The following is a 25,020-nucleotide window of genomic DNA, read 5'->3' as shown; positions in this document are numbered from 1 at the left end:
GCACCAGCAGCACTCTGTCCCTGTCAAAATGCTAATCAGCCTAGCATATTCACAGGCATGGTGCTAGCTGGCTCAGTTGAATTAAGCTAGCTTCCCTGCAATTCTACCCATAGAATGATAAGTAGCAGGTTCCGGGAAAATATAATAATGTAGCCATGGCAGACAGTCTGCATGGTCTCTCCAGTACACACAGGGTGCAGCTGCCTCTCCCTTCTCCTCATTAATATTGAGGGTTTTGAGCCTTGGAGGAGGGAGGAAGGGAGGGGGAGGAGGGAGGCGTGGACAAAGGGAGAGGGGGAGAAGAAGGAGGAGGAGAGAGGGGGATGATGATTCCGCAGGCAGGCTGTAGAGAGCGAGCGAGCGATGCACAGGCTCTCTCTCTCAAGTAAGGTTGAGGCTGAGGTTGCGTATTGTTTGGAAAACAACGTGCTGCTGCCAGCGGAGAGAGATAAGCAAGGGGGCTGTGGGCTACTGGAAGAYAACGGACAGACAGAACAGCACCGGCCATTGTCTTTTTTTCTTTCTCTCTGTTTCTTTTCTCTCCAGTCTCTGGAATGACTGTGATTGCTGTTGGTTGGCCAGTGTTGGGATTTGCAGAGGAAGGTGGCGTATTGCAGATCTGCCTCGCCTAGGAGGGACTGTCTCTCTGTTTCTAAGCCATATTACAGGAGGCACAGTTACTGCAGGTAATCTATCGTTCTATCTATCCTTCTCTACCTCCACCTCCCCCCTCCATCTCCTTCCCTCATATGTAACCATGGTCTTGTCTTCCATCTCTTCGTCCTCTCATCTCTTCGTCCTCTCATCCTCTCCTTCTCTCCCTCCCCCTCCTGTTTTTCACCCTAAGAAGCACTGATGACATGTACAGTCAGTGCTTGGTGTCCATTTTTATTATAGCAGCATGCCTACCGAACAAGCATTCATTTTTGTTATATCAATGCAAAAGATGCTGTGTAAATTATATGCCGGTATGAATGTTGGAATAAAGTAGCTTTCAATTTTGTTATACTGCATCTTAGCCAAAACCATCTTCTTCCATAATGGGACTGACAAGCATGTTCTCATGAAGCCAATGGAAGTAAAATATGTAAACATATTCATGTTCACCCCAGGAGAGGCTTCGGTAGGCAGCCACACAGCCAAATMAATATGAATAGCAAAGGACATGTGTTTGTATTGTTCTGAGATAAATGCAACCATATGATCCACCCATCACTGTTTCAATTGAATTGAAATCACCCAAATATGTTTTGAAAAATCTACAKTATAAAAAATGGCCTTGATTTATTTTATTAAATTATGGCAATAGATTTGGCATAGCAACAAATATTGATTTGTTGTCCAGTCAGTGTGTTAGCAGTTATTTTTTGCCAGTTTAATATGGGGACAGCCATTTGTTTCTCTTTGTAACTTTTTGGGCGACCATTCCCAATTCATATAGAAATGTGAGTTGTAAATCTGTCATTATCTTTGAAAGCAAGTCTAAGAAGTGGTAGATCCATTCTATGTGCGCTATTTCTATGCTTCCCGTTCTTAAGTTTCGAATTTGCGTCTTTTACTTTGGGTTTTGTACARCAGCTTCAAACAGCTAAAAATACAATATTTTTGGTTCTGGAAAAAATATTTCACAGCGGTCTGGATTGTACAATGATTCTCTACACTATACTTGCTTGTTTTGTTACATAAACTGAAATTAGGCAAACTATTATTATTTTTTGCAACCAGGAAATGGCGGAGCAATTTCTGCATAGTGWATCTTTAAATGACCTCTGATGAGGTTCTATGATTGGTTGTTTTTGGTACTGGTGGTTTGTGGGTGTTTTTGGCCTCTGGCAGGGAGCGAAACAGTGGGAGGGTAACACAGCCATACACCTGGGTCCATTGGTTAAGGTGAAGGTCAAACGTCACACACATYAGTGCATACACTCATGCACATACAGTACATTCACATACACAAACACACACACACACATCCATATTGTCACTCTCAGCRTGCTGTCATGATTTCACTCGTCTACCAGAACAAAAGGATGTTCTCCTGTTTTCAGTATTTTCTTTMTATCCACCTGCAAGATGTCCGTTAGCATATGGTCTAGGAACAAACAAAAGCTAAAAGCTTCTTATGTAGCCATAAAAAGCTGCAAATATCTCTAACAACATGACTAAGATGACATTGACACTTAACTTTAGTTGCCTAATAATTAATTTGAAGGAACAATGGACAATGTTTTACCAATAATACACATGCAATGTGCCAGAGCGCATGTCACATTTCCATACATGCATTGTGTGTTTTCAAATGCCAGTTGTCAGTCACATAATGGAGACGGGATGATTCATCGTCGTCTCTGTTGGAAGGGATTGTGGGACTTGTAGTCATTTCCTGGACTGTGCATTTCATGTCAATTAGACATGATCAGCGTCCATTTTTACAAAGCATCTCAGAGGAGGAGTGCTGAGGATCAGATCCCCTCTGTCCATATAATCTCATTCATTATGATTTAAATGGCCAAACTGATCCTATATCAGCACTCATACTCTGGGATGCTATATCAATACAAACCCAGAGTCTTCTCTGCAGAAAATAAGGGTGGGTATGACGGAAATAAGAGACAAACGGAGAGAGAGGAGAGGAATAATATCTGGCTTTTGATGAAGCGGCACTTTGCTGAGTAATGTGATGGAGAGAGAGGAAGACGCTTACACAAGCTTGTTTTAAATTGGTTCCTCTCCACTCCACTCCCTGGATACAGGCGAAGATCCAGGAAAAGCTTGAGTACATTTAGCCCTCACTCTTGTAATTGCACTGCGTCAGAACTTGGACTCAAACACAACTTTTATCCAACAGTTCTTGCTTCATTATCTATTATCTACAAGAATCCACGATCTACAACAATCAATAGTTCTTGGTAATTTCATACAGATCACTCTGTACTTTCCAGGATAGTTATTAAGAACAATAATTACATACAGAGTAATTCACCATTGGGGATGACTGATTTATTATAGCAACAGTCAGTGGTGTAAACTACTTAAGTAAAAATACTTTAAACTACTACTTAAGTAGTTTTTTGGGGTGTCTGTACTTTACTTTACTACTTATATTTTTGACAACTTTTACTTTTAGTCACCACATTCCTAATGAAAATAATTTCCCCTGACTCCCAAAAGTACTGGTTACATTTTGAATCAAATCGTATTGTATTGGTCACATACACATGGTTAGCAGATGTTAATGCGAGTGTAGCGAAATGCTTGTGCTTCTAGTTCCGAAAATGTAMTAATATCTAACAAGCAATCTAACAAATTCACAACAACTACCTTATACACACAAATGTAAAGAGATGAATAACAATATGTACATATAAATATATGGATGAGCGATGACCGTGCGGGATAGGCAAGATGKAGTAGATGGTATAGAATACAGTATATACATATGAGATGAGTAATGTAGGATATGTAAACATTATTAACGTGSCGTTATTTAAAGTGACTAGTGATACCTTTATTAAGTCAATTTATTAAAGTGGCCAGAGATGTGAGTCMGTATGTTGGCAGCAGCCTCTCTATGTTAGTGATGGCTGTTTAACAGTCTGATGGTCTTGAGATAGAAGCTGTTTTTCAGTCTCTCGGTCCCAGCTTTGATGCACCTGTACTGACCTCGCRTTCTGGATGATAGCGGGGTGAACAGGCAGTGGCTTGGTTGGTTGTTGTCCTTGATTATCTTTTTGGCCTTCCTGTGACATCGGGTGCTGTAGGTGTCCTGGAGGGCAGGTAGTTTGCCCCCGGGGATGCGTTGTGCAGACCGCACTACCCTCTGGAGAGTCTTGCGGTTGAGGACGGTGCAGTTGCCATACCAGGCGGTGATAGAGCCTGACAGGATGCTCTCGATTGTGCATCTGTAAAAGTTTGTGAGTGTTTTAGGTGACAAGCCAAATTACTTTAGCCTCCTGAGGTTGAAGAGGCGCTGTTGCGCCTTCTTCACCACGCTGTCTGTGTGGGTGGACCATTTCAGTTTGTCCGTGATGTGTATGCTGAGGAACTTACAACTTACCACCTTCTCCACTACTGTCCCGTCGATGTGGATAGGGGGGTGCTCCCTCTGCTGTTTCCTGAAGTCCACGATCATCTCCTTTGTTTTGTTGGCGTTGAGTGAGAGGTTATTTTCCTGACACCACACTCCAAGGGCCCTCACCTCCTCCCTGTAGGCCSTCTTGTRGTTGTTGGTAATCAAGCCTATCACTGTAGTGTCGTCTGCAAACTTGATGATTGAGTTAGAAGTGTGCATGGCCACGCAGTAATGGGTGAACAGGGACTTACAGGAGAGGGCTCAGAACGCACCCTTGTGGGGCCCCAGTGTTGAGGATCAGCGGGGTGGATATGTTGTTTCCTACCTTCACCACCTGGGGGCGGCCCGTCAGAAAGTCCAGGACCCAGTTGCACAGGGCGGGGTCGAGACCCAGGGTTTGGAGGATACTATGGTGTTAAATGCTGAGCTGTCGTCAATGAACAGCATTCTTACATAGGTATTCCTTTTGTCCAGATGGGATAGGGCAGTGTGCAGTGTGATGGCTATTGGGGCGGTAAGCAAATTGAAGTGGGTCTAGGGTATCAGGTAGAGTGGAGGTGATATGATCCTTGACTAGTCTCTCAAGCATAGGGATTGCTTGAATATAGCTGGTCTGTGCATGCTCTGAAGATGCGGCTKGGGATGCCGTCTGGGCCGGCAGCCTTGCGAGGGTTCACACGTTTAAATGTTTTACTCACGTTGGCTACGGAGAAGGAGAGCCCACAGGCTTTGGTAGCGGGCCGTGTCAGTGGCACTGTATTGTCCTTAAAGCGAGCAAAGAAGTTGTTTAAAATGTCTGGGAGAAAGATGTTGATGTCCTCGACGGGGCTGCTTTTCTTTTTGTAATCTGTTATTTACTGTAGACATAGGTCTCGTGTTTGAGCCGTTGAATTGTGACTCTACTTTGTCTCTATACTGACGCTTTGCTTGTTTGATTGCCTTGTGGAAGGAATAGCTGCACTGTTTGTATTCGGTTATGTTTCCAGTGGCCTTGCCCTGATTAAAAGCAGTGGTCCGCGCTTTCAGTTTTGTGCGAATGCTGCCGTCAATCCACGGTTTCTGGTTGAAAGGTTTTAATAGTCACGGTGCGTACGACATCTCCGATGCACTTGCTAATAGACTCGCTCACCGAGTCAGCGTATACATCAATATTATTGTCTGAGGCTATCCGGAACATATCCCAGTACACGTGATCGAAGCAATCTTGAAGCGTGGAATCCGATTGGTCAGACCAGCGTTGGATAGCCCTGAGCACGGGTGTTTCCTGTTTTAGTTTCTGTCTATAGGTTGGGAGCAACAAAATGGAGTCATGGTCAGATTTGCCAAAGGCAGGGCGGGGGAGGGCTTACTATGCATCACGGAAGTTAGAGTAGCAATGATACAGAATGCAACCAGCTCGTGTCGCGCATTCGATATGCTGATAGAATTTAGGAAGTCTTGTTCTCAGGTTAGCTTTGTTATAATCCCTTAGCTACAATAAATGCAGCCTCAGGATGTATGCTTAGCAGGACAGGAAAATGGTCTAATTCACACACTTATCAAGAGGACATCCCTGGTCATCCCTACTGCCTCTGATCTGGCGGACTCACTAAACACAAATGCTTCATTTGTAAATGATGTATAAGTGTTGTAGGTCCCGTGTGGCTCAGTTGGTAGAGCATGGCGCTTGCAACGCCAGGGTTGTGGGTTCAATTCCCACGGGGGGACCAGGATGAATATGTATGAACTTTCCAATTTGTAAGTCGCTCTGGATAAGAGCGTCTGCTAAATGACTTAAATGTAAATGTGTTGGAGTGTGCCCCTGGCTATCCGTACATTTAAAAAACAAGAAAATCGTGCCATCTGGTTTGCTTAATATAAGGAATTTTAAATTATTTAAACTTGTACTTTTACTTTTGGTACTTAAGTATATTTTAGCGATTAAATTAACTTTTGATAGTTAAGTACATTTTAAACCAAATACTTTTAGACTTTTACTTTAGTAGTATTTTACTGGGTGACTTTCAATTTACTTGAGTCATTTTCTATTATGGTATCTTTACTTTTACTCAAGTATGACAATTGGGTACTTTTCCCACGAGGTATATGACCTCATATAGATTTAAGTGTTTAGGATTTGTGCTAAATTTGGTAAGTGTCCGACTTGAACAATGTTCTCCAAGTTTGATGGTGCTTAGTACCATTTTGTTGTGACACAGAATTTGCCACAGTGATAAATCTATAATTAGCACATTATCAAAATGTGGGGCTTGCTAAGCTATTTATTTTGTTGAGTGTCACTCTTAAGACAAGTTAGAAAACATAATGGGTAGCCACGGTATTGTCTTTATAATGACTGGCTGTCCCTGAATCCCTTTCCTCATCAATTCAATTCCACCAGTATTACTTAGTTAACTACAGTTAACCAGGAATCTCAACTACCATTTTCTCTTCCTGTGGGACTGGTTCTTTCCTCTTTTTTGGGGAGGGACTTTGCCATTATAGAGTTGCTGCCACATAAATGTCCAATTGAAATTACTCAAGATACCCGAGATYCCATAAAAATATATTATGTGTGAATTTAGCATGTAATCAAGTATTTTTACTCTAGCCCAGCACCTGATTCAACTAATCACCAAGCCTTTGTTTTTTTAAATCACATGTGATAGTGCTGAAGTAGCAGATACCCGAATTAGCATCACTGCTGCCTTCCTGAGACCTGAAATACTGGTGCCTGGGCTGGGACCCAGACATGCGTTGTCTTTTCTGGGTCACTGGTACTGACAGTGTTTAATGTGCACCTCTTTGGGATGGATGACAAAACTCTGATCTAATGATGTGAATTGAAAAAAGCAGCCCCCTGTAAAGTCCATGTTTTCTAATTTCCCTTCCTTCACTCTCCTAGGGCTCCTTTCTCGTTGACTTGTGACTGGAGACACCCACCATGGAGGCTCCCCTTGTGTGCCTGGATGAGGAGTTCGAAGACCTCCGGCCCTGCCGGGTAGAGGACATGGATCGGGCTGTGCCCCTCAGCCGACCCCCCTACAGCACCATCCCCCTGGCCCCAATGGCCCCCCTGGCTCCCATCACCCGCGAGGACTTCTCCGAACTGGAGAACTTCTCAGAGATGATGAGCTTCAAGTCCATGGAGGACCTGGTCAATGAGTTTGACGAGAAGCTGAATGTCTGTTTCCACAACTACAACACCAAGACGGAGGGCCTGGCCCCTGTGCGCAACCAGTCCCACACTGAGGAGGACGAGGAGCGGCTGCAGGATGAGGAGTGAGTGTCGGCCACCACCTTTGTGTTTTTGAAGCTTAAGTCTGACTTCAGCAAATATAATATGTTATTTTGAGATATGAGCTAAAGATACAAATGGTGTATCACGGGGGAGCGATTTTTTTTGCTTCAGCTGCTTGCCTTTTGGGTTGTACAATGCACCCCTGTATTATTTTTGATAACATGGCACATCCATTGTAGCAATCTTCTGAGCAAAGCATTGGTCAATGCTTGCTTGTTTAGGTAGTACATCATGTCTGATGATGTCTTCCTCTTCTGTCTTCAAATTGCATACTTTTGTGGCTATACAGTCCCATTCGTAAGGCACACCATTTACTGCAATCAGAGCATGTAAATTCTTGGTTTGGTGTGAAACGAGCAGCTATGAACACTACACCTATGCATTCATAGCAGTTCAGAAAGAATCCCACAAGGCATCACAGCTATCAGTTAAACAGAGCATTGGCTGATATACCAGTACTACAGTGAGCTCAGAAAGTATTGGGACAGTGACACATTTTTTGTTGTTTTGGTTCTGTACTACAACACTTTTGGATTTGAAATGATACAATGACTATGCAGTTAGAGTGCAGACTTCATTTGAGGGTATTTTCATACATATCGGGTGAACCATTTAGAAATTACAGCACATTTTGTACATAGTCCCCCAATTTTACAGGACCAAAAGTAATGGTACAAATTCACTTATGTGTATTAAAGTAGTCAAAAGATTAGTATTTGTTCCCATATTCCTAGCACACAATCATTACATCAAGCTTGTGACTCTACAAACTTGTTGGATGCATTTGCTGTTTGTTTTGGTTGTGTTTCAGATTTCAGAACTTTGTGCCACTAGAAATTAGTGGTAAATAATATATTGTGTCATTTGGAATAATTTTGATTGTAAATAAGAATAAAATATGTTTCTAAACACCTCTACATTAATGTGAATGCTACCATGATTATGGATAGTCCTGAATGAATCGTGAATAATGATGAGTGAGAAAGTTAGACGCACAAATCTCTCACCATTACAGTAATAGAGGAGGTTAGCATTTTTTGTGGGGGTATGATATTTAAGTGTCTAACTTTCTCACTCATCATTATTCACAATTCATTCAGGACTATCCATAATCGTGGTAGCATTCACATTAATGTAGAAGTGTTTAGGAACATATGTTATTCTTATTTACAATAAAAGTGACTCCAAATGACACAATACATTATTTACCATTAATTTGTATGGGACACAGAATTATTTATTATCAAGTTTTATAGAGTCACATARGTGATGCAGWCATTGCGTGCTAAGAATATGGAACCAAATACTTAACTTTTGACTACTTTAATACACATATAAGTGAATTTGTCCCAATACTTTTGGTCGCCTAAAATGGGAAGACTATGTACAAACAGTGCTGTAATTTCTAAACGGTTCATCCAATATGGATGAAAATCCAAAAGTGTGTCACCAATACCTTCAGAGCTCACTGTATGTCATTATTTAACATTGTTCAAACGATACCACTGCATATCTCATGACCCAACTCTCAGATCCTATGATGACCAACGGTGAAGCTGTTACTCAGCCTACCTCACAGCGACCAAATCGCCCACCAGCAAAAACCACAACAACACACCCCAGCAGTCCACAGTCGGGATAGGCCTTGAATTATTCAATGTATTTTTGTACTCTCTTGTTCCTCTGTTGTTCTGTCTACTGCCTCTACCAGCAGGCAACCAGAACTCCCATTCGCCAACAGCCTCTGAAGAGAAAACGCAGACATTCTCACATTGGGTGGAAATAAACCCTCTTGCTAAGAATAACTTTGTTGTGTGTGACCTTGGGTATGCCTATTGATTCATATTCAGAATTCATTATGATATAATATTACAATGGCATACAAAGATGTATGTTGGGGATGCTATTGTTAGCATGTGGGTGTGCCTAAATTATGTTTTGCTTATCTATTCTACAGTACACCACAGAGTTAGAAACCGCATCACATGATCTTTCTGATTTGAATGTCATGAAATTGGTTACCCCATCACTCTCCATGTAGTGACGCAAGGAACATAGACACATTTATCTGTTGTATGCTTGATAGATCCTTTATGTTTTGCGACACAGTTGGTGGAATGGTTGGTTAAATCTAAGTTCCAGATTAACTAAAGGTTTGCAATAATATGGGACGGTGCTGTACCAGTTAGTTCCTGTTTTGCAGATGGAGAGGTGTGTATGTGTGTGTGTTGTGGACAACACAACAGGCATGACCTGTGAGGTCATGAGTCCCTATGAATGGCTGCTTGTTTCCTGTTTGGTGTATGGCTGGGCTGTGCCACTAAGAGGAGGGTAGGGTGTGGGTGCCATGCCAAGCTGGGTGGAAAACAAAGAAAGCGGAAACAAAGGGAGAGTTCTACTCTGGTCATTTTCACAAGGCTGCAGCCTTGATTGGACTGAGGTGCTTATAGTTCGAGGAGGACCTACACAATGCTGTAAGGGGCTGTTTTTATCTATACTTCTTCACATTGGACACCTTTAAAAAATGTGTAAACTGTGGGCTTTTCTTTAATTGTTAGTTGACACTGTGCATTGCAGCCTGGAGTGCAATACGGAGGATTATGATGTGCATTTTGATGTTATGTATTATGTTGGCAAGTTGAGGGACAGAATTGGGAACAAAGCACAATTATGTCATGTGAACATCTCCTCTGAATTCACTGTCTGCAAATGGTCAACGGAACACTAATAGAAGGAAATGGCTGCAGATATACAATTGATAATTTCTATCAAATATGATTTGGGTAGAGGAGGGTCATCTAGAGAGGAAGAGAAGGATGGTCCTCTTATGTAATCCATCCTCCTCCTCAATTCTTTAAATCACAAACCGGCACTGGATTTGGGATTAGGCTTCTGTGCCAAACAAAAAGCCCATTTCCAAATAGTTGCAGCCTCGAGGACTGATAGTGTATTGTGCTTTGTTGTGAATGTCCTGATCATTCCAGCGTCGGTGGCTGTGTGTTTGTCTTGTGTTGCAGTGTATGAGATGACCTGTTACAATGTTGGTGGCTGTGTGTTTGTCTTGTGTTGCAGTGTATGAGATGACCTGTTACAATGTTGGTGGTTGTGTGTTTGTCTTGTGTTGCAGTGTATGAGATGACCTGTTACAATGTTGGTGGTTGTGTGTTTGCATCAGTTTATTTTTTTGGGTTGCATTTGTACTGTGTACTTCTGTTGTGTTGCAGTGACTGAATGTGTGTTTGTGTTGTCCATGTTTCAGTGTGTGGGATGCGCTGACGGATAACTACGTCCCTTCCTCTGTCTCCAGCTGGGACGACCCCAACTCAGAGGGATTCAACGGCAACCTCTCTGACCAGGAGGTAACACTTTCTAATATACTTCATTATAATTTAAGGTCGTTTTGAAGAATTGTCTTTCTCTCCCTTCTCATCTGGAAAGACCTGAAACATTTTGAGACAAGAGTTTGAAAGGCTATCTTGGAATTGCATTTTTCTTTAAGACTTTTAGGCTTATTTGAATGGATTTCAGAACAATTGGATTTCAGATTTGTATTATCAATTGGATTCTAGAGCAAGGAATGGGCTTTTCTGCTCAAAACCTCACCTCTTTCATGTGTGACTGACTAGTGTGTTCTGTAGGGAGGCAATGTGTGAGGACGTGCTGTAACTGAGCAACGTCTTAGAAAGAATGCTAGCTAGAGTGTGCTGGCTGGCTGGCTGGCTGGCTGGCTGGCTGGCTGGCTGGCTGGCTGGCTGGCTGGCTGGCTGACTGGATGTCATTCATGCCTTGAGGTTGTGGCGCTGACGTCACCTGACCTGACACCAAAAATCAAGGCTGAGCTGCCTTGACTGCCTGCTACTCAGTATCAGTCAACCACCCTCCTCCTCCTACACCCTCTCGCCCTTTCCTCCCCTAATCTGCTCTCACATGCAACTGCAGGCACTCAAAGAGTCAGGGCCAAGGCTCAGGGCTGGGTCAGGGCCAATACGCAGACACACAGTCTCCAGCAGAAGCTATAAGAGACTCTACAGACAGTGAAAAAGCAGTCCATCAGTATTTAGTCTTCTATGTCCCCGGTTTAGTTTATTACTGATTGATATCCTTGCAGGGATTAACTTGGTTGAGGCCAACGGCATAAGAACAATGAGCATCAAAAGCAATATTTTTTTAGAGGGAAGTAGAAAACAAACAGTCAATAGATAGAATTATGGCAATTTGAATGTGACTAAGGACAACCCAAACACTTTCAAGATGGCTTCCAAACTCGAGGGGCAGCAATGTTATTTTCAGATGAAGAGCAGAGAAGGGAATGATGGGTTCAAATTTGGGGAATGTTCATTAGCTCCCCAAACGCAAATGCTAATATGCTAAAGCTAAATTCAATATGGGTGAATGGCTTTTCTGTAATCTTATTTTACGAATGCTAAGATGCTAACGCTAACACCAGTGGGGGTAAACCTTGTTTCCATGGTTTCTATTTCTAATACTAAGAAGTTAAGATTCCACTAATGTGGCTGAAGGGGTTTCCATGGTTTCATTCGTTCTCTCTCGCATTCTCCAGATTCATGAAAAAGAGGAGGAGGAGATGAACGAGAAGAACGACAATGCCAATTGCCTGAGTGAGGAGCCTCTTATCACTGCTGATCAGGTGACTAAATACATGTACTTTCTGTTATACAAACAACTTGGTTGTACTTCCAGTTACAGTGCCTTCAGAAAGTATTGACACCCCTTGACTTTTTCCACATTTTGTTGTGTTACAGCCTGGCCTTCACACAATATCCCATAATGTTCAAGTGGAATAATGTTTTTAACAAATTCTTATAAATTTCAAAAAAATGAAACACTTAAATGTCTTGGGTCAATAAGTATTCAATCCCTTTGTTATGGCAAGCTTAATTAAGTTCAGGAGTAAAAATCTGCTTAACAAGGCACATACGTTTCATGGACTCGCTCTGTGTGCAATAATAGTGTTTAACATGATTTTTGAATGACTGCCTCATCTCTGTACCCCACACATACAAATATCTGTAAGGTCTCTCAGCTGAGCAGTGAATTTCAAACACAGATTTAGCCACAAAGACCAGGGAGGTTTTCCAATGCCTCGCAAAGAAGGGCACCTATTGGTAGATGGGTAAAAAAAAAAAAAAGCAGACATTGAATATCCCTTTGAGCATGGTGAAGTTATTAATTACACTTTGGATGGTGTTTCAATACACCCAGTCACTACAAAGATACAGGCGGCCTTCCTAACTCAGTTGCCAGAGAGGAAGGAAACCACTCAGGGATTTCACCATGAGGCCAATGGTGACTTTAAAACAGTTAGAGAGTTTATTGGCTGTGATAGGAGAAAACTGAGGATGGATCAACAACATTGTAGTTACTCCACAATACTAACCAAAATGACAGAGTGAAAAGAAGGAAGCCTGTACAGAATACAAATATTCCAAAACATGCATCCTGTTTGCAACAAGGCACTAAAGTAAAACTGCAAAAAATATGTCAAAGAAATTACATTTATGTCCTGCGTACAAAGTGTTATGTTTGGGGCAAATCTAACACAACACATCACTGAGTACCACTCTTCATATTTTCAAGCATGGTGGTGGCTGCTTCATGTTAGGGGTACGCTTGCCATCTTCATTTTTGGGGGGGCTAAAAGGAAACAGAATAGAGCTAAGCATAGGCAAAATCCTAGAGGAAAACCTGGTTCAGTCTGCTTTCCAACAGACACTGGCAGAAAATTCACCTTTCAGCAAGACAATAACCTAAAACACAATGCCAAATCTACACTGGATATGCTTACCAAGACAACATTGAATGTTCCTGAGTGGCCTAGTTACAGTTTTGACATAAATCGGCTTGAAAATCTATGGCAAGATTTGAAAATGGCTGTCTAGCAATGATCAACAATCAACTTGACAGAGCTTAAAGAATTATTTAAATAATAAATGTGCAACTATGGTACAATCCAGGTGTGCAAATCTCTTAGAGACTTCCCCAGAAAGACTTACAGATATAATCACTGCTAAAGGTACTTCTAATATGTATTGACTCAGGTGTGTGAATACTTATGTAAATMAGATATTTCCATATTTCATTTTCAATAAATTAGCTTACATTTCTAAAAACATGTTTTCATTATGGTCTATTGTGTGTAGATGGGTGAGAGAAAACATATATTTAATACATTTTGAATTCAGGCTGTAACACAACAAAATGTGGAATAAGTCCAGGGATATGAATACTTTCTGAAGGGACTGTATGTATATTCCTAGCTTATTTAGACAGTTTAAAAAATATATACGAAAGTAGAATACATTAAAGCCCCATATAATAACTGTGGTTAAAAAAGCCAAGGCGAAAAGTATTGCAAGACTATACTCTATATATTCAAAAGTACGTGGACACCCCTTCAAGTTAGTGGCTTCGGCTAGTTCAGCCACACCCGTTGCTGACAAATCGAGCACACAGCCATGCAATCTCCATAGACAAACATTGGCAGTAGAATGGCTTTACTGAAGAGCTGAGTGACTTTCAATGTGGCACCGTCATAGGATGCCACCTTTCCAACAAGTCAGTTGGTCAAATTTCTGCTCTGCTAGAACTGCCCTGGTCAACTGTAAGTGCTGTTATTGTGAAGTGGAAACATCTAAGAGCAACAATGGTTCAGCCGCTAAGTGGTAGGCCACACAAGCTCACAGAACGGGACCACGGGAGTGCTGAAGCGTGTAGCGCGTAAAAAACGTCTGTCCTCGATTGCAACACTCATTACTGAGTTCCAACCTGCCTCTGGAAGCAACGTCAGCACAATAACTGTTCGCCGGGAGCTTCAAGAAATGGGTTTCCATGGCCGAGCAGCCGCACAAAAACCTAAAATTAACACGCGCAATGCCAAGCGTTGGCTGGAGTGGTGTAAATTTCACTGCCATTGGACTCTGGTGCAGTGGAAACACGTTCTCTGGATTGATGAGTCATGCTTCAACATCTGGCAGTCCAACGGACGAATCTGGGTTTGGCGGATACCAGAAGAACGCTACCTGCCCCAATGCATAGTGCCAACTGTAAAGTTTGGTGGAGAAGGAATAATGGTCTGTGGCTGTTTTTCATGGTTCGGGCTAGGCCCCTTAGTTCCAGTGAAGGGAAGTCTTAATGCTACAGCATWCAATGACATTCTAGACAATTCTGTGCTTCCAATTTTGTGGCAACAGTTTGGGGAAGGCCCTTTCCTGTTTCAGCATGACAATGCCCCTGTGCACAATGCGAGGTTGATACAGAAATGGTTTGTCGAGATCAATATGGAAGAACTTGACTGGCCTGTGCAGAGCCCTGACCTCATCCCCATCAAACACCTTTGGGATAAATTGGAACACCAACTGCGAGCCAGGTGTAATCGACAAACATCAGTGCCCGACCTCAGGAATGCTCTTGTGTCTGAATGGAAGCAAGTAACCTTAGCAATGTTCCAACATCTAGTGGAAAGGCTTCACAGAAGAGTGGAGGCTGTTATAGCAGCAAAGGGGGACCAAATCCATATTAATGCGAATGATTTTGGAATGAGATGTTTGACTAGCAGGTGTCCACATACTTTTGGTCATGTAGTGTATGTCAAGTAGCTCCATTCTGCATTACCTCATGGACTACTGCACATGAATAATGAATGCCTGACGACCATGAATGTTTACCTATTGGTGATGCATAGATTCTTTAAGTGCTATTTGTGAAAGTGTATGTATTCATCTACCTTCCCTCAATCCCTTCCTCGATCACTCTCTCTCCAAGGTCATTGAGGAGATAGTTGAGATGATGGAGAACTCTCCGGACCCTGGTGAGACCGAGGAGGAGGACGAGGAAGAGAGTGGACACTCCTCATCCAAGACCAGCCCATCCCTTCTGGAGGAGATTAGACAGCTGTCCCAGGCCTCCAATAACAACATGCCCTCCTATGAAGGTAAGTGTACAACAACTAATGTTGCCTGAAGGGTTAAACACCAAGTCACACAAACCAAGGAGTTGAATAAACAGAAGAGTGCCAATTTAAGCAATTCAACATCCAATTAACATTGTCATTGGAGACACCTTTTCCCAAAATGTATTTCCTGTTCATACAATACTGTGTAAAAATAAAGTGACCTTTGACCTCATAGTGGTTAAGTATGTGCTCATACAGCAGTGCTGGCTCTATGAGCATTGATTGTGAAATAAATAACCTTGTAAGAGACAAATGTAAACTTGTTTGATTTCATGCCTAGGCTTTAGCTCAGCAGGCTATTGCACTGCTTGTAGGACTTTGATTGTGTGAGGGGTCATAGATCAGACAATATGGAAGTGTTGTCAGTTTACCTGAGTAAACATCTGGATATTTCATCAGTCTTCAGCCTCTATGGTGAATGTAGTGCAAAAAGGGTAAATAACTGGATCAAGCTGCAGCAGGKATTTCTTTATATGAGTCTCTCGTTTCAGAGGGCCAAGGCACGCACTCAATATGGTTCCCTGTGGAAAGACATATTGTGTGACCATGTGGCTCCCCTGCATGAGAGACATGTTTCCTGCTTAGTGTGTGTGTGTTTATGGAAGCACATGTGGGTATATGTCTGTGAATCCATATGTCTGTGTGTAGATGCACTGCATGTGTTTGAGTATTTCTTTGTATTTGGAATTGGGTGTGTCATCTTAAATATGTTTTATGCAAAGTCGGTTTACTTCCAAAAATATAAGTAATATTAGACAGCATCCACAGTCACAGAAACTAGTTAAAGGCTAGTTACTCTACTCAGAATTTAATATCAAGGTAATGAAAATTTTTAATGGATGATGTACAAGTGATATCATCCCACTTATCTCATCTATCCCTATATTGTATGTACTGTATACAGCAGAACTATTTAATTCCTGCCCCTTGAGGCCTGAAGTGGTACTTGGCCCATATTCATAAAGTATCTCAAAGTAGGAGTGATGATCTAGGATCCATATTGCTTTAAAAAAAWATATATAATAATTCATCAAAGTACTGTGCATCCGGAAAGTATTCAGACCCCTTCACTTTTTCCACATTGTGCTACGTTACAGCGTTATTCTAAAATGGATTTTTTWAAATCTACACACAATACCCCATAATGACAAAGCAAAAACAGGTTTTTATAAATTTGTGCAAATTTATAAAAATGYAAAAAAAATGGGAAAAAATATTACATTTACATYCGTATTCAGACCCTATACTCAGTACTTTGTTGAAGCACCTTTGGCAGCGATTACAGCCTTTAGTCTTCTTGGGTATGACGCTACAAGCTTGGCACACCTGTATTTGGGGAGTTTCTCCCATTCTTGTCTGCAGATCCACTCAAGCTCTGTCAGGTTGGATGGGGATCGTTGCGGCACACCTACTTTCAGGTCTCTCCAGAGATGTTCGATCAGGTTCAAGTCCGGGCTGTGACTGGGCCACTCAAGGACATTCAGAGACTTGTCCCGAATCCACTCCTACGTTGTCTTGGCTGTGTGCTTAGGGTCGTTGTCCTGTTCACCCCAGTCTGAGGTCCTGAGCGCTCTGGAGCAGGTTTTCATCAAGGATCTCTCTGCACTTTGCTTCGTTCATCTTTCCCTTGATCCTGACTAGTCTCCCAGTCCCTGCCACGGATAAACATCCCAACAGCATGATGCTGCCACCAACATGCTTCACCGTAGGGATGGTATTGGCCAGGTGATGAGCAGTGTCTGGTTTCCTCCAGACGTGACGCTTGGCATTCAGGCCAAAGAACTCAATCTTGGTTTCATCAGACCGGAAAATCTTGTTTCTCATGGTCTGAGAGTCCTTTAGGTGGCTTTTGGCAAACTCCAAGCGGCCTGTCATGTGCCTTTTACTGAGGAGTGGCTTCCGTCTGGCCACTACCATAAAGGCCTGATTGGTGGAGTGCTGCAGAGATGGCTGGCTTTCTGGAAAGTTCTCCCATCTCCACAGAGGAGCTCTGGAGATCTGTCAGAGTGACCATCGGGTTCTTGGTCACTAGTTTTTGGTCACCATCGGGTTCTTGGTCACCAAGGCCCTTCTCCTCTGATTGCTCAGTTTGGCCAGGCGGCCAGCTCTAGGAAGAGTCTTGGTGGTTCCAAACTTCTTCCATTTAAGAATGATGAAGGCCACTGTGTTCTTGGGGACATTCAATGCTGCAGAAATGTTTTGGTACCCTTCCCAAGATCTGTGCCTCGACACAATTCTGCCTCGGAGGTCTACGGACAATTCCTTCAACCTCATAGCTTGGTTTTTGTTCTGAAATGCACTGCAACTGTGGGACCTTTATATAGATAGGTGTGCACCTTTCCAAATCATGTCCAATCATTTGAATTTACCACAGGTGGACTCTAAGTTGTAGAAACATCTCTGGGATGATCGTATGGAACCTGAGCACCTGAGCTCAATTTCGAGTCTCATAGCAAAGGGACTGAATACTTTTGTAAATAAGGTATTTATGCTTTTTATTTTTAATAAGTGTGAAAAAAATGGTCATTATGGGGTATTGTGTGTAGATAGATTTTTTTAAATGTAATCCATTTTAGAATAAGGCTGTAACGTAACAAAATGTGGAAAAAGTGAAGGTGTCTGAATACTTTCCGAATGCACTATGGTATATTTTCAAAACGCTTAGTACAAAACTCAAAACCGATAATCAAAAAGGCAGTTGTTTCAAAACTCTAAGCATATGTTTAATTGACTAAGTACAACATACACAATCATAAAGTCACTTTTTCACCAAACTTAATCATTGTTTCATCTAGAAATACATGTTTCACATTGCTCATGTTCATATGAAGTTATTGCTTTTCACAATACAGCACTCACATTACTTTAGATATAATTGTCCTCTTGTCCATTTGTTAAAATACATTTTACTCTTACTTAATTGATAACAACTTAACCGTTTAGTAAACCTATAGGTTTTAAACTGGTTTGTCTACTACAGATCTACTACAGAGAACTACATACTGAACATGTATGTTTGTAAAGTATAAAAATATAACGCTTATAAAGCTTGATATACTGTAATGTACTATAATTTTGATTTTACTTTACAGTAAGTTTTAGAGATGTACTGTATATAACAAATGCATCCCCTAAATAGCTAAAAAGATGAAGCTGCTGGGGTCTTTTTAATAGGGGATTTTCACACTGCTTTACAAAAAATGCATTGGCCAATACAGTACTGTAATATCGTAATATATGCCATTTAATATACATGGGAATAGAACCCACAACTCTGGTGTTGCTAGTGCCATGCTCTTACTAACTGAGCCACAAAGGACCACTACAATACATAAGTACAATACAATACTGTAAAATACAATACATTATGAAAATACAAGTCGGAGGTTTATGATTGCATCGCCATGAGTGTGCCATCCTCCTTCAGGCTATAGATGAGGCATYCAATGACATCAATCCAGACCTATGTCAGCCTTGGATTTGTCATGCCAAACGTTTTTCCCCAGGTGCATGAACAATGAAGACATTTGCTGTGATGTTCAATGAGAACCTACCAAATGTTCAAGACAGGCTTGATGCAAACTAGTTCCTACTAAACATTGTTTTTTTCATTCATTTAATTTGATTACAGTACACCTACAGTGTAATTATATCTGAACAATACATGTATTTTTTGCATCAATGATTGTGGAACATTTCTTCAATAATTCCAACTTTAATCACACGTGGGATAGAAATGATGGAAATGTGAGTTTCAGTCAATTTTGATGGGTAGTGCAGGTGTATTGACTAATGTGAAAACAATGTTATGTACTGTAATTTACAGTACTGTATCATACAACAATTAAAAGTTTTGAAACCTGTATCTTGCATTTGTTTGCTATTGGATTAACAGTTTTTTTTTTATATAACTACTGTTCATGCAGAAAATACTCTCATTATGTTTTGGTGATTAAATCGATTTTCGCTTGCTATTTCACAGTAAACATATATTTTGGATCAATGGTTGTGTGGTGAAAGATGTCTCCAAACCAAATGAATGCACAATAAAAGGTTTTCAATATAAGACTTACAAGTGTTACCAGTTCGGAGATTTGTACTAAGAGTTTAGAAAATTCACCACATACAGTACTTGTGAAAATAGCACCAAAGCGATTGAAAAAACCCCTGTGATATCTGATCTTAAATCAGCACTCCTACTCTGAGACGCTTTATGAATACGGGACCAGGTTTTATTTTTTACCTAGAAGTTTGTCATTGTTTGGCCAGAGTTCACTTCGTCCTGATGCGCCAGGTCTGAGTCAATCCCTGATAATAATGATAACCAACAATGCTTTGGCCCTCGAGGGAAGCAATTTGATATCCCTTGTACAGTATATAATATTATGAATATTGAATCTCGGTTCACCTCTATGTACAGTTAGCCTGGTCCCAGATCTGTTAGTGACAACGACTGTAGGAGTTGGCTATACAGGACAAACAGATCTGGGCTCCAGGCTAAGGTATAGTAGCTCCATACCAGACCATGCCTCTCTCTCTCTCCAGGCCTAAGTCTGATGCCCAGCTCAGCCCTGGTGGAGCTGCTGTGCCGGGTGGAGTCGGCCATCATGGAGTACTCCGAGGAGCTGGTCACCCAGCTGGCGCGCCGTGACGAGCTGGAGTTTGAGAAGGAGGTGAAGAACACGTTCATCACGGCCCTCATGGATGTGCAGAACCGCCAGAAGGAGCAACGGGACACGGGCAAGCGCCGGCGCCGGAGCGATAAAGGCCTGAGTCTGCAGGGTAACGCGGTAACCACGACCGTGGTTGGTGGTACTACTACTACAACCAATGCCCACACAGACTCCAAGCCCGCCTCTATGCCTATGAAGGTAAGCACTGAGGGAGGGAGATAAATGAGCGGGGGGTATGTTTGTATGGGAAATGGTATTAGTGTATAGGCTGATGGTGGTGTGTGTGTCTGTCACACGCATGCACGCACGCACACACACACACACACACCACACACACACACACACACCACACACACAAGCATGAGTGTCTCTGTGTTAATGTCCATACGGATGCATTTCCAAGCCAGGCAGCGCTCTTTCTCTCTATTTCTCTCTCTCTCTGCCTCACACATCGTCATGGATAATGGACATAGAGGCCATTAGGCCCTAACTAACTGCACCATTTTTTGTTGTTGTTATTATAAACTGCACTTACGGGAAGAAAAACCAACAGAGTACTCACAGAGGAATTGACCATAGGTTCTTATACAGTAAAAGCATAGACCAGCCTGTCCATATCCAGGAACAAATTAACAACACTTAACAGCCCCTCTTTACTCATAGCAAAGGACACGCTTGTGTTTACCTGTCCAATACCATGGTAGTTTTATCTGTTTAGTAATGACAATGTAGGAATGGAGTAAATTACTGTAGTCCTGATCATGATGTACAGCCAGTCTATATACAATTGACGTGGTAATGTCTGATTTTAATGTCACAAGCATTCATAACGGCTCCTTTTAAATTAACAGCCTTTACAAATGCTGTTAGGTTGCATGCATTATAAAACACACTATTATGCATACTATATTCATAAAAGCTCCTCATAAGCTTTATAAATGCATAGATTACTGATAACTGCATTTAGAATGCATCACAAGACAGCTGTCTCATAGAAAGTGTTACTGTGTTGTGGTGACAGAGGGTCGTTGTCACTCACAGCTGGTGATTGTCTGTGTTCCAGCGTTTTAGTATGGAGGGCCTCTCCAACATCCTGCAGACAGGCATCAGACAGACGTTTGGCAGCACAGGGACAGACAAACAGGTGAGACACTTAAGCATTTACAGCTCCTAGCCACCAAGTATGGCAATGTGTTAAATCTACAATGATTCAATACTGCTACGTCGCTTCCCTAACTGTCTCTCTTTTGTCTTTGTTGTTCAGTATCTAAACACGGTAATTCCATATGAGAAGAAAGCAACTCCTCCAACTGTGGACGACCTTCAGATGATCACCAATAGTAAGTGGGCAGGATAATGTAATTGAATGCTAAGCTAATGGGTTGTTTTCCTAGTTTGGGTTAGCTGATCATACAACCACATCCCCAAATGTTCAACTCCGTTTAAATTTTCATTGGATGGAAACACAAATTGACCCTCAAAATGTGTTTTGCTCAGTTAGCCCGGCACAAACATAATTTTCAATTATTCAATTCATTTTCAATTTGATTAGTCTCTGTCCCACAGCTGTACAAGTAGCATAGCTCAGAAATGTGCCAATGCCCAGTACTACACTCAGTGCTAAGAACCACCTTGTTTTGATTTTCTCCCCACAGTTCTTTACGCCATGAAGGAGGACAGTGAGAAGGTACCTACACTGCTAACTGACTACATATTAAAAGGTAACTAATGCTTGATTAGGTTTAGAAACACTTAACATTACATAGGTATTACTCCAAGTGTAAGGGAATAACTAATTGAATACAATTATATTATCCAAGTAAAGATAACAAAAGTGGAAAGTACAGCATCTACTTACTAGCCTGATACATGGTACCTAAAGGGGCTATTCCACTGGTATAATAGTTAAGTGAAGCCTGTTCCGATGGGAAACTTGAGTGTTTGCATATCGAATGTTTAATAGAATCAGCTGAGATTGCACCAATCGGATTCAAACAACACTTCCTACCCTAATATGGCTATTTAAATTGACCAGATCTGCACACACATCATCTGCTGCTGCATTGCGACTCCACTATAATAATATAAATATATGCCATTTAGCAGCRGCTTTTATCCAAAGTGACTTAGTCAAGCATGCATACATTTTACGTATGAGTGGTCCCATGAATCAAASCCACTACCCTGGCATTTCAMGCGCCATGCTATACCAAAGGACCAAGCTAAGCTGAATGCTTGGCATGTCTTTGCTGCTTAATGTTGCTGCTGCAACTATTGCTGCCTCCTACTATGCGTTGTCTGTTTTCTGCTAGCCTACCACCACCCCAGCCTCCACCCGTTTGGTTTTGTTACCATCAGGGGGATTGGAATATCTCTCTCACTGCCTGTAGTTTATTATAATGGTAATGGGTTGTCTTCTATTTTCTAATAAATGGTTAGATTAATGTGAATTTCCTGTCTGAACTTATTTAATTTGAAATGTGCCTGTAAGAAGAAAAAAAAATTATAATGTTTTTCAGCTAATTTGATTAGCACAGTTGACGGAAGACTAGGTGATGACATTATGATGATAATTATTATAACGATGATTGAAGTATTCCTAATTATCAATCTATTTTTCTTCTCCAGTGCTGTGTCCCACTTAAAGAATTCAAGCCATGGGCTGCTCTCTGACGGAGACTTCGGAGAGGGCTCTCCAATCTGGTAACCCTCCACCCCTCCTCCAGTCCAAGCTGCATGAGCTCCCCCCTGTTTCATAATCAGCCATGGGTCATTACCATCTAAATCATTGTACCTTACTCATGTAATAAAACTACTGCCTTTTGCTGAGCTCACCTTGTCCTTCCTGCACACTAAGATCTGTCCAGAGCCAAAATGGCAGCCGCCTGAATACTAGTGTATGGGGCCACTGTACCCCCGTTGAAGAACTGACTTACTGATCTCTTTTCAGAGCATGATAAGCTAATACTGACCACACAGTTATACAGGGATTCGTTTTTAGTTTTATTTTCWATTTTTTACAGAGATGATTTGATATCAGATATTCACATGGCTATGTTTTACTTCACTGTACCTCAGGCCTAAAAGGGGTTTGGTTCTTATGCCATTTTGTCTGTCTACCCATATGTCACCTTGTACAGATTATTCAGGATTGATGGGTTCAATTTAAATGTAGGAAATCTGGACTGAACATTTCTCTCATTATTCGAGGACAATAACCTGTAAACTTAACAAATTTGAATAAAAAAGCCATTTACCTTTTCTGCCATGCTAGTACTGTAGCTTAATATTACGGGTGCAGTATATTTGAATGTTTTTGTTATTTCAACCAATAATGTTTGAATATTCAGTGCTCTTCAGACTTTTGATAATTTATTTTTACTGTGATCTAATATTTCATGTAGGCCATCATGTACTGTTTTGTTTATTTTATACTTTTATTTAATGAATAATCAGTGTGTCACCCCATTCTGTCACATGGAGTTTTATCATTGAGTTTTCATTGTCACTGATGACATGGGCTCATTTGAATACGGTATAGGCCTACTTATTTATGAATTCCTGTGAGCCACGTAGGAGAATACTACATTGCTAATCGCAAGTTCAAATAAACATGCTACCCTAAAACTGTGTGCCAGACGTGTTTTTTTTGTCCCTTCTCTCTCTGCTGACTGAATCAAGGCAACACAACCCACTGGGAACAACCTCAACGTTGTTTTAACATAATTCATGGAATCTACGTGGAAAAGACATTGGATTTGAAAAAAGTCATCAACATAAACGGTTGTTTTAAGGGTGAAATTTCAACCACAGGACTAGGTCGTCATGGTAACTAAATTTCAACATKAAGGAACCTTGTAAAAAATATGTTGAACTTGTATCTTTAAAACAACATCAGATCTTCAACGTTATATKCACTATCAGAAAGTGTGGGCAGCACTTCCTACTGGAGAATTGAACTATTTACAGTTCCCCTTTGGTCTACCATCCAGGGTTTTAACCAAGTCCAGCGCTGTTTAGCTATGATATTTGTCACTGACTATTACCAATGTGCTATTGTGAGAATGATTGCTGAAAGACCTCTACCTAAAAATTAATMGCTAATTCATTCCAAAGAGCAAATGAAATGTGACACTTATTTATCATCAATTATGCTTTTAGGCCTATATAGCACTTGCAGTCATCAACASTTGTTTAAATTCAACCCAGAATTCAACTAAAAATAGACAATACAATAGGCCWAGGGTTTCAAGCTCGTTGATTTCAAATGTAATGATATTTAGTGACATTGAATTGTGTTTGGATGTCAACYCAACCAAATATCAACATTTGAAGGAGATATACTGTATCTTCTGTTTGGATAGTTCCATCTGTGCCACTGACTTAGTTAGCCTATGGCTTTAATTTCAGTTTGTCTACAAATTAATAATTCATGTGTTGGATTCACATCTCCATCTCAACCAAAAATGACTTAGATTTMGGGGAAGCCTGGCTTCTCTTYGCATCCATGAATACACCACTGCCTTTCTGTCTTGACTTGAGCTGTGTCTAGTACAGGAGGCTGTTTAGGGGAGGACGGCTCATAAGGGCTGGAATGGAGTAAATGGAATGGTATCAAACACATGGAAACCATATGTTTSATGTGATTTAATTTCTTAGGATCCCCATTAGCCGACGCCAATGGTGACAGCTAGTCTTACAGGGGTCCGACATAACAAAAAAGACATTACAGACAAAATACTTTACAATTTACATACAGTACATTTAAAACATGAACATGTAGTGTGTGTGTGTGCACCTATCAGTTACACATACATTTTAGTACTTACAACAAATAGGTCACATGGGGTAGAGGCGTAGTTACGTGAGGTGTAACTTTATTTGTTTTTTGAAACAAGGTTTGCTGTTCACTTGCGCTATATAAGATGGGAGTTCCATGCACTTATGACGGTATAATACTGTACGTTTCCTTGAATTTGTTCTGGACATGGGGACGGTGGGGGGTGTGTGTGTGTCAGTGCTG

The 25,020-nt window shown here is 41.2% G+C and overlaps 1 protein-coding gene and 1 non-coding gene across 3 annotated transcripts; both read left to right on the top strand.

The window, feature by feature from the left end:
* The first annotated feature begins 291 nt into the window (after window positions 1–291).
* On the top strand, window positions 292–23,624 carry LOC111982079 (fasciculation and elongation protein zeta-1). Of its 2 annotated transcripts, none has more exons than XM_024013627.2 (10): window positions 292–686; window positions 6,957–7,333; window positions 10,660–10,711; window positions 11,914–12,000; window positions 15,135–15,303; window positions 19,870–20,195; window positions 21,061–21,141; window positions 21,262–21,337; window positions 21,653–21,718; window positions 22,626–23,624. In XM_024013627.2, the coding sequence occupies exons 2-10, from the start codon at window positions 6,996–6,998 to the stop codon at window positions 22,640–22,642; spliced, it is 1,212 nt and encodes a 403-aa protein (XP_023869395.1). In that variant the 5' UTR covers window positions 292–686; window positions 6,957–6,995; the 3' UTR covers window positions 22,643–23,624. The 2 variants fall into 2 exon arrangements, with proteins under 2 accessions (XP_023869395.1, XP_023869394.1); XM_024013626.2 differs by having other exon boundaries at window positions 10,612–10,711.
* On the top strand, window positions 5,705–5,781 carry trnaa-ugc (transfer RNA alanine (anticodon UGC)). The gene has a single exon. It is a non-coding gene; the product is annotated as a tRNA-Ala (tRNA).
* Window positions 23,625–25,020: the final 1,396 nt, after the last annotated feature.

Source organism: Salvelinus sp. IW2-2015, linkage group LG20 (assembly GCF_002910315.2).
Source record: "Salvelinus sp. IW2-2015 linkage group LG20, ASM291031v2, whole genome shotgun sequence".
Taxonomy (NCBI): Eukaryota; Metazoa; Chordata; class Actinopteri; order Salmoniformes; family Salmonidae; genus Salvelinus; species Salvelinus sp. IW2-2015.
Note: the sequence above shows the minus strand (reverse complement) of the source record. Positions and strands in the feature narration are given on the sequence as shown.